The sequence below is a fragment of the Curcuma longa genome, unplaced genomic scaffold (assembly GCF_044706935.1).
Source record: "Curcuma longa cultivar G26 ecotype Majalengka, Jawa Barat unplaced genomic scaffold, ITB_CL_G26_1.1 utg8573_np1212_1322966_RagTag, whole genome shotgun sequence".
NCBI lineage: Eukaryota > Viridiplantae > Streptophyta > Magnoliopsida > Zingiberales > Zingiberaceae > Curcuma > Curcuma longa.
Genome location: NW_027435604.1, coordinates 1,108,435 through 1,118,975, shown reverse-complemented (window position 1 = coordinate 1,118,975; position 10,541 = coordinate 1,108,435). Strand labels below are relative to the sequence as shown.

The 10,541-nt window shown below is 39.4% G+C and overlaps 2 protein-coding genes across 2 annotated transcripts; both read left to right on the top strand.

Moving 5' to 3' along the window:
• Positions 1 to 81: 81 nt before the first annotated feature.
• On the top strand, positions 82 to 2,415 carry LOC141820882 (aspartic proteinase Asp1-like). The gene is made up of 9 exons (XM_074708243.1): positions 82 to 418; positions 490 to 607; positions 717 to 940; positions 1,021 to 1,254; positions 1,327 to 1,465; positions 1,545 to 1,736; positions 1,819 to 1,891; positions 1,979 to 2,066; positions 2,159 to 2,415. The coding sequence occupies exons 1-9, from the start codon at positions 198 to 200 to the stop codon at positions 2,250 to 2,252; spliced, it is 1,383 nt and encodes a 460-aa protein (XP_074564344.1). The 5' UTR covers positions 82 to 197; the 3' UTR covers positions 2,253 to 2,415.
• Positions 2,416 to 3,490: 1,075 nt separating this feature from the next.
• LOC141820901 (SWI/SNF complex subunit SWI3A homolog) lies at positions 3,491 to 10,060 on the top strand. Its single transcript, XM_074708260.1, has 7 exons — positions 3,491 to 3,683; positions 3,782 to 4,302; positions 5,642 to 6,121; positions 6,220 to 6,380; positions 6,465 to 6,520; positions 8,387 to 8,550; positions 9,657 to 10,060. Exons 1-7 carry the CDS (start codon positions 3,617 to 3,619, stop codon positions 9,855 to 9,857), a joined length of 1,650 nt encoding a protein of 549 aa, XP_074564361.1. The 5' UTR covers positions 3,491 to 3,616; the 3' UTR covers positions 9,858 to 10,060.
• The last annotated feature ends 481 nt before the right edge of the window (positions 10,061 to 10,541 follow it).

The window sequence follows — 10,541 nt, the reverse complement described above, 5'->3', positions numbered from 1 at the left end:
GCTTTTTCGGCTTCGGCTTCGGCATCGGGGTATAAATAAGGCCGCCTCCTCCAGGGCGAAGAGAAGTCGTCGGCAGTCCACCCCCAGCCCTCTCCCTCTTCTTCCTCCGCTAGGTGGCCGGAGCTGTCGACGAGCATCCGTCTCTCTCGCTCTTCTTCCACCTCCAATCCCTGTTCGTCCCTCGATTTGATCGGACGATGGGCGGCCGGGCGATCTCCTGCAGAGGGCTACTATTCGCGGTCTTGCTCGTTTCCGCCGCGATCCCTATGGCGTCCGCCGCCACTTCCCCTTCGCCGAAGAAGAAATCCAAGTCGTCGGGACCTCCTCCGCAGCTAGTGTCGGAACTCCCTGTGGACGCCGGCGTTCGGGTTACTTCCTCCGCCGTCTTCCCCATCTACGGCGACGTCTACCCTCACGGGTGAAGCTCATGGTTTTGGGGGTTCATAAGATGGATGGGCTCTAATAGTTGAATTTTCTTGGAATTTGTAGGTTGTACTATGTATCGATGTACATTGGCGACCCCCCGAAGCCCTACTTCCTGGATGTCGACACCGGCAGCGATCTCACCTGGCTCCAATGCGATGCTCCCTGCGTCAGGTGCTCCAAGGTTAGGTTTCTATCCTTCTCTTTCCATCCCCTGCTGAACTCCTCCTGATTCCCCCAAACTTTTCAAGATTCAATTTCAATTAACGACCGGGTGTTTCTCATCGATCTAGGGACCTCACCCGTGGTACCGACCGAACAAGAACAAGTTGGTCCACTGCAAAGACCCTCTCTGCGTTGCCCTCCACTCCGGCGTCGTCCACGACCAGAACTGCGACCAGTGCGATTACGAGATCCAGTACGAGGACCGAGGCTCCTCCCTTGGCGTCCTCATCTCCGACTCCTTCGCCGTCCGCCTCACAAACACTACCGTGGCCCGCCCCACCCTCGCCTTCGGGTCAGTAACCTAACCCAGCACTCCAATTTCTGTAAAAATCCAATCGCTGCCATCCATATCGACGCAGCTGGTACGTGCAGGTGTGGATACGATCAGCAGGTCCCAAGTCAGGACGCCCCTGCGTCGACGGATGGAATTCTCGGGCTCGGAACCGGGAAAGTTAGCATCTTGTCGCAGCTCAGCGATCAAGGGGTGACCAAAAATGTGGTCGGTCACTGCCTCGGTGGAAAGGGAGGCGGCTACCTTTTCTTCGGAGACGATTTGGTCCCTACCTCTCGGATGAGCTGGTCGCCCATGTCTCGCATTGGATCAAAGTGAGATGCTATTTTAGTTGCGATTGTCGAACTTTTTCCTGCAGGAGCACTGATTTCTTGTCATCATATCAGAAACTACTACTCACCTGGGCCAGCAGACCTCTATTGGGGCAATCAATATTTGGGAGCAAAGCAGATGGAGGTGGTTCTGGATACTGGGAGTACCTTCACTTACTTTGGCCTTCAATCCTACCAAGCTTTCCTCTCAGCTGTAAATACGAACTGAATCTTCAGATCGAACCGTGTTCATTTCCATTATAGTGCTGACATTGATTTTTGAGTTTTCATAGGTCAAGAGTGATCTGTCGAAGAAGCCACTCAAGGAGGAAGTCGACCCATCGCTTCCAGTGTGCTGGAAAGGGCAGAGACCATTCAAGTCGGTGTCTGATGTGAAAAAGTACTTCAAAACATTAACCTTGAACTTTGTGAATGGAAAGAGAGCATTGCTTGAAATGCTTCCTCAGAATTACTTGATCATCACCGTAGGCATTTGCAACCTTCCTCTCGACTAAATCAATCCAAAATATTAATTGTGGATATGAAATTCTGATGTTTCATTTGCAGAAATATGGCAACGCATGCTTAGGAATTCTCAATGGCACTGAAGTCGGACTGAATAACCTCAACGTAATTGGAGGTAAACAAATCGGCAACTTGCCAAAAAACCTTTCATTGTTCTCTTGATGAAACAAACACTTTGATGTGATTGTGGAATTGTTTTCAGACATTTCTTTGCTAGACCATATGGTCGTTTATGACAACGAGAAGCAGCAGATCGGATGGGTTCGAGCAGCATGTGACAGACTCCCCAAGTCTGGAATTTCTTCACTGTGATGATTTAGTTTTACTTGGATGTGCACGGAAAGGTGGAGGTTTCTCACTCTGAAACTCTTTTCTGTGTCAGTGTTGATAGTGAGGACGGTGGCCTCTACAATGATCTCTCTCGATATGGTAGCAGGGGTTTCCTTTCAAAAGGATGGCCTTCATATGACCTATGATCTCTTATATAAGTTAAAGAACAAACTAAAAACATAGCAACATCCTTTGTTGTCACATTTCAATATCAAAAAATGCTGTGTCCATTTGAACAGAATAAATTAGTTAAAATCTTAGCGTATGTAATTACAGTCACAAATCCAAATTCAGCTGGTCTGCTTCTGAATTGTTATCTTTGAATCATATTGCAATCCTTTATCTTTCTGCAACTTTTCTTTTGGATTGGTATGTCTCAACTCTCCTGTCTAAAAGACTGACAAGGCACCAGGTGGGCAATACTAAATTTAGAAGATCCTGTTGAATCCTTTTCCATGGACATGAGATGAGATCAAGTTGCTTCCGGGACATAACTGAGTTGATTACGACGCAGTAGACTTGTAGAAGAGGACAAGGGTTCGAATCCTGGTAAAGTCAGGCAATACCTCCTGCGTCATGACCAACCGTAGTTTCCTGATTTACCTCCTCATAGACGGTCATGTGGCAGACCATGTGGGGCCGCTAAGGTGATGAATTTCATTTTTTACAGAAAAGATGAGATCAAGTTTGTTTGTTTTGTTCAGTTAACACAAGAAGAATAGATGAAGATGGCATGAATGTTGAGGAAGAAAATAAATTCAGAGGGCACATGATTGCTCAAAGAGTGGGGATATGTCCAGATTCTGCAATGCATTGCATGAATTTAGGATCTTAAATTGTAGTTTCCTGATTTACCTCCTCATAAACGGTCATGTGGCAGACCATAGACGGTCATGTGGCAGACCGTGTGGGGCCACTAAGGTGATGAATTTCATTTTTTACAGAAGAGATAAGATCAAGTTTGTTTTTTTTGTTCAGTTAACACAAGAAGAATAGATGAAGATGGCATGAATGTTGAGGAAGAAAATAAATTCAGAGGGCACATGATTGCTCATTATGTCTTATTCTACAATGCATTGCATGAATTTAGGATTTTAAATGAATTGAATATTTATGAACAAATTTGATGTTTAATTTGATAAAAATTTATTTATATTTATTCAATTAAATAATTTATTAAATTATATATATATATATATATATATAATTTAAAATAATTTAATAAATTTAAATTGAGAGTTTAACATCTAAATGAATCAAAGTTAAGTTAAGTTCAAAAAAAGCAAAGCCCATAATTTAAATCCATCAAAGCCCAGCCCAACTTATCTTCAGGAAAGGAAAGGAAAGGAAACCCTTCATCCTTCGTCCGCTCCCTCCTCGTTCCCGTCTGCACTGCACCTCTTTTAGCTTGATCAATATCTCCCCGTACCGTTCGATCTGACATCACTGCCCCCCATCACCGTCCGCCTACTGCCTTCTCCGCTTCCCGCGCGACCGCCCCAGAAGGAATATGCCGCCGAGCTCCGAAGGAAGCGACCTCGCCGACCGCGAGCTGTACTCCATCCCCGCGTCCTCGAGTACCTCGACCGCTTCTGGATTAGCTCTTCTTTCTTCGTTGCAGCGAGGATTAGGGTTTTGATCTCCGTCTTTTTGGTTTGGTTCCTCTTTGATCCAGGTTGGTTTCGTTGGGATGAGATCCACGACACGGAGAAGCAATCGCTCCCGGAGTTCTTCGACGGTTCCGCTGCCTCCCGGAACCCTAGAGTTTACAAGGAGTACCGCGATTTCGTCATCAACAAGTACCGGGAGGACCCGTCCAGGCGCATCACTTTTACCGAGATCCGCAAGTCTTTGATTGGAGACGTCGGGTACATACATAACGTGTTCCGGTGCCTGGAGAAATGGGGGCTGATCAATTTCTGGGCGAAGCCAGTGGCAGGGGTGCCTCCGCCCGCAGAGGATGCTGGGCCAAAGGTTGTGGTGGAAGAAGGGGTGCCGGGTGGTGTGCAGGTCGTGCAAGCTTCCATACCGCAGAGGAAGCGGGTGGCCACGACGGGATTGGGTGGAGAAAACGGGTTCAAGTTACCATCTTTGACTTCGTACACTGATGTGTTTGGAGATTGGGCCCCGAAGAGGGGGCCTGTATGTGGAGTCTGCGGTAAACAAATCACTGTTAGCGGATCTGAGTCGTTAGAGGTATCTTCAGTTGCTTTAGAGATAATTAAATTATAATCTATTATCTTCTTGGCCCATGTTGCAGAAGGATTTTGTTACCATCCTGTGTTGACATTGAGCACGCTTCAAAGCATCCCTAGATCACCTAAAATGAGTTTTAGTTCTATAATCTCCTTTCACTTAGCATGTTTACTTCCAAATAAATGCCTATAAAAATTATAAAAAGTTGAACTAAAAGATTTATATTAACCAGTAACAAAAATATAACAAACATCAAATGTGAGCATTGGTTCTTATACTAAAATGAATATCATGTATCAGATGGGAGAATGATTTTCATAGCATTCTACCAAGATTAATACCATAGTTGTTCAATATGCATATAAAATAATTCTCTCAAACGAAGCTATCCGAATTGATTTCTCCATATATTCACAAATATATCTTGGTTAACTATTGAAATTATTGAGGGTTGGAGTTGGAATGACACAATTGAAACTGGAATGAATATAGGTATAAGCTTATCGATATATCTCAGTTGTTGGCACACCTGCCTGGTAATGCTCATGTTTCAGTTAGTGATCTCCTTGACTTCTCTTGTCTCTTTTTAGTGATTTATCTCATTCTAGTTTTTGATAAATGAAATCAAAGGATGAGTTATGAGAATAAAATCATTGATTTTGGTCAATATCATCTATTGGTGCTTCTCCTCCTCTTTCCTCTCTTTTTAGACTTCCAACTTCTGATTGACAAGAATAGAAGGATGAATAATTAAAAGAGGATCTTTTCTTAGTTATATACCAGTCGAGATAGACTTGATCTCCATCATACCACCAAACCATGTCAACATTGATGATACAGTGACATTTACCCATGCCAACATACTATCAACATTGGTCGGTGATTAGGCAGTATGCTTGAGCCATGCAAACCCATACCTTTTGGAGTTTTGAACCATGCTTTTTTTTTCACTTCCAATTTGAATAGGTAAAACCAACTAAGAATTTTAACTGTCATTTTTGCTGCATTGTGAATGCTTTATGGAGTGTAGAGAATTAGTCATTTTTGGAGAGTTCAACATGGAAGTTGGAGAAAGTACTAGTTCTTTATGCGTAGAAGTAGCTAATGGACATAAGAGTGATTGGTCAACACTTATTAAGGATAAATTGGACTAATCAGTAGCACTTCAGTGAACTTTGACTTGTGAATTGTGAACTTGGTCTTCAGCATACCAGGTTATGGGATAGGATGGTGTTATGCCAGGATTGACTTTTATTCTATACTGCCTCCACTTGACATTAATTACTGGATTGTGACATCTTTTCTAAGCTCTGTGCTGTTTCTTATCATGGCTCTGCAGGGAGGACTGATTGTATGTCCAAATTGCTCTAAAGATAAGAGTCAAGTCAATGTTACCGTAAAGGACTTGAAGCTTGAGACCGATGACAGTTCCAACCATGTAATGAGTGCATGGACAGATGCAGAGACTCTTCTTCTTCTAGAATCTGTGCTAAAGCATGGAGATGACTGGGATCTTATTGCGCAGCATGTACGGACTAAGAGTAAGCTGGATTGTATTTCGAGGCTTATACAACTGCCTTTTGGCGAGCATATTTTGGATTCCATTAATGGAGCAGTTGCTGCTAGTAATTCGATAAGCAAGACAACTGATGTCCTAGAAATGCAATCCCTAATACATGAACCACCGCATGAGCCCGATAAGGCTGATGGATTTATTGAAACTGATGGGAAAGATGTTGAAGAATCTACTCCAGAACGTCCTTTAAAGAGGAGATGCTATAATTCTTTTGTAAATGCTGCAGATTCACTACTAAAACAGGTGCATTCTAACTTTAGATTACTTATCATCCATGTCTACAAAAGTCTTGATGTTGTTTAATATGAATATGAATCCAAATGCTATCTTATGTTTGTTAGGTAGCATGCTTGTCTACTGTTGCTGGTTTGCAGATTGCTGCTTCTGCAGCAGACGCTGCTCTCACAGCATTGTGTAGTGAGAATCCATCTGCAAGCAAGGTCTTTTGTATTAATAAGGATCCATTAAATGATTTAATTTGCACAAGTGATGAACCCAACAGGTTAGTCTTCTCCCCTTCTTTTTCTTTATTTTTTTTTGGCATGTCTAATTCTTGAAAGAGAATACTTCTGTTGTTATTGTATAGTCATTTCAATGTACTGAAGACTGAAGATCCAGATATGGAGCTGCAAAAAGTTACTGGTAGGTGATTACGTTTGTTTTTGCATTAAATCGAAACATATTCTCTGGTGGATTTATTGCATGCTATAAAAAGCCATGTTCTTGCTCTAGAGTTTCCCATAATTCTTACAGCTAGATACTAAACTAGAAATGAAGTAACTACATATGTTGACTTAATTAGGGAATATGGGTGATTTTGTCATTTATCATATCCGTGACCATGAAAATTGTTGGTCCTTGATTCTTTGGAAGTTCTGCACTAACATTAGTTTCTAATATGCTCTATAAAAGTCTCAATTGAGTACTTGATATAATCTATACCATATTTTGTTCGGGCAATTTACATTTTGTGCCTGTATGAAGGTGCTGCATTATAGAAATCTCTAAATATGGAAGACAAAGGAGAGGAAAGGACATGGTTATCAAATCACTGTTAAGATTGGAATCATGCAGATAAAAAACTCATGTATTGGTTGTATGTATAGGATTAGTAGGATTGGTCAAATTGAAATTGGCAAGAAAAATAAGAAACGAGAAATAATAAAATTTCATATATAATATTACAAGAATTGTTCAGTACGTATTATATAAAATTACTTAACCGAACGTATTCAAATATTTATAATGCAATATATAATAATCCTATAGTCATCTATATAAAATTAATAAACAATAAAAATCATTTATAACTTAGAAAAGGATCTTATTTTGGTAGATTACTCAATAAAAAAGGGCAGTCTAGTGCATGAAACTCTTACCAATGTGGGATCCCGGGGAAGGGTCTATTGTTCTACAGTCTTATTCTGTTTTGCAAGAGATTGTTTCTAAGACTTAATCCTATGACCTCTAGGTCACATGGTGACAACTTTACCGTTGCACCAAGAATATTAAATTCTTAATTATTTTTTAATTAAAAGCGATATTATTCAATAGTCATAGGTTATTCCTAACCATCTGAATTGGTTATCAGTTGAAGGAAGGGTAATTTAGAATTGTTGTTGATTGAGAGATTATTATGTTCTTTCTCGATACACAATAAACATTCTTGATCCATAATAAGCTCACTTGATTCATAGTGAATGAGAGAACGATGGGTGAGGTGTCGAGCCAACAAGTGATGACAAGGTTGAATGACTAATCCTTAATCTTTTAGTGGATGAGAGAAAGAAGTAACATATGGATGAGTTGGGTCAAACACAGCTCGATTGATGATGATGTTACATGAATGAAATTCTACTCAACATATAATCTTGTCTCAATTTGCTTAGTATGTTTGCAGATAAAAATGATGTAATTAGATAGAGTTAACCATATGACATCATGGAGGCATTAGATATGGCAGACAATTCTGATATGTTGCAACTCATTAAATCTTTGTTTGTATCATGTTGCTACTTTTATCATTGTTTTGTTATGTTGTAAACTCTACACCAAAATTTAAGAGTGTAGTTATGCCTGATATTAGGCATTTAATGACACCCTTGGACACCTTTGACATTTCAAACTAATTAATCTTTGTTTGTGTTATGTTGTATTTTCATTGTACTGTCATAAAAACTTCAAACCAGATACATATGTTGAATTTCTAAGCAACAGCCATTTTGAGCACCCTCTCCTTACCCATCTACTCTAAATTTATGTTGGATTCTCTGTCTACCCCTTCCTTGCCGATGTTGGGCACCCATCAGTCTAATATTGAAGTCCTCATTGTTACTGGTAAAAATTGTGAAACAATTATGCTCAACACCTAGATCCATAACCTTGCCATCTACTCATACCTGAGTCAAAATAACATAATATTCAAAAGCAAATTAGATGCAGTTTTTTCTCTTTGTAATTAACTATCTCTTCAAATATTATCTTGAAAATTTTCTTTTTCTTCTCAAGATATTCACAAAGGCAGCCAAGAAAAGAATTTTGGGGCTACAACACTTCAAATAAGGGCTTCAATTGCAACTGCACTTGGTGCAACTGCTGCCCGTGCCAAGCTACTTGCTGACCAGGAGGAAAGGGAGATAGAATTGCTTCTGGCATCCATTATTGAGGCACAGGTTTCTCTCTACCATTACTTTGTTTTTCCAAATACACAGTCGTTTTCAGTCCTTTATTTGTTTAGATTATAGTCGTTAAGGCTGGATCCTGGAAATGATTTGTTAATCAAATCATTGTCAAATGCTAAAAGGGGTGTTATCTGATCTATAATATCAGTCAACCTAAAATGCTACGTTCAAGATCTATGGGCCTTCTCAATACATAATCAGCAAATCTTTTAGTGAAATGTTGCATCAAAAGAAAAAAACTTAAGTGCACTTTTGATAGCACATGTACAATGTAAACTTGGCATTACGTAATCATGTCATGTCAAATAAGCACTGTGAAAATGAAAGATATTATGAAGAATGAGCGTCATGCAGGCAGGTATGTTTTGTCAAATAAGACTTGTTGTGCATAGCATGTTATGTCAAGTCAGACTTGCTAATTGATATAGTTATAATTGAAATGATGATTTGGTACCATGCAACCATATAAAATTAAGAAAAACTTCTTACTAACAAAGTAATTGTGCTTGGACAACAAAATTAGGATATATACTAATTTGTTTCCATGCGCGCACACACACTTTTTTGTCAAAGGTGACTTTACTAACTGAACTAGCTGACGTCTTTGGTTGTCCACCTTTTCATCTACACTTTTATGTACATCATCTCTTCCATTCCCTCATTGATGTAAAGTAGGAATCAATTTATTTTTTAAATTTTGAATTGTAGTTGAATTTTGTAATTGCCTTATTTTAGATGTTGAAAGTTTGGTATTTTTAATTTGGTAGAAATATTTTTTAATTTGGCTAGATTTTAATTTATATCTTTTAATTTGGGAAGAGTTCTTTTGACTTGGTATGTGTGTTCATCAATAACCATTTACTTGTGTGTTCATCTTTGTTGCACATGCGACCAGAATTTAACTAAAATTATGGTTACACTTTTAAACCAATAAGAACATGACCTTATATAGAGTTGAATGGTAGAATAAAACTTATGTAACAGCTATAAGATTGTTGAGACATGATTATGCTGCTCTCTTATGTGTTTGATTCGAGTTTAAAAGCGAATGATGGATCTCTGTTTTACCTTTTTCTGTATGTTCTTTCTTTTAACAGCTTAGAAAGATGCAATACAAGATCAAACGTTTGGAAGAGTTGGAGTCCGAGATGGAGAAGGAATACAGCCTTTTGCAGAAGGAAAAGGAATCTGTTTTAGAAGAATGGTTGATGGTGCTGGAGCACTCGTTTAAGGCCGGAATACCAAGATGGAGGGATATTACACTGCCCAAACCTTTCTTGAACACTACCACCTTCTAGAATCAGTTAACTTTGAAGATTCTGTATGTTGGCTCTGTGCCCAATCACGGTTCTTCGTGTAATTTGAACAGCCTAAAATTCTTCTAGCTCGATCGATTTCCACTTACATTCCCCTACATTAGAGGTATGTAATACTGCCTTTTCAGAGTCACCTGATTAAAGAAACCAATGTGCTATTGCAATTATTTATAAACATTATTGAAGGTGCCATAGAAGTGTTTCCTTTCTTTAAACTACACTAGTATCTCTTCTTTCTTTATTTTTTTCTCACCTGGCAGATTTTCAATCCTATAACTAATTCCTTTTCCATAAAGTGGAAAAGGCTGGAAAAAGGTTTGGTGTTCAGTTTCTGCCTTTATATGTGTTTCCTGAAACACTAGCAATTTGTTGTTTGCTTGGAAAAGGTTAGACTTGAAATTTTTGTTTAGAGACAAAAATTTCCTTCAGAATGACATGGCTTTTGAAGATGTTTGAGGCTTAAAATGTTTGTATATTTTCTAGGTAGCAAGAACAAATGGAAGTATGGTTAGCAACATTAGGACTGACGAGTGGCATAGGGAAAGGTCTTTCATTCAAAAATAATAAGAAGAACAATTCTGATTACCACACTCGTAGCACTTTCTCTCCTCCAAATGAATCTAAACCTGCATCTTCATCATGCTCTCCCTCCTGAGAATGTCTTGG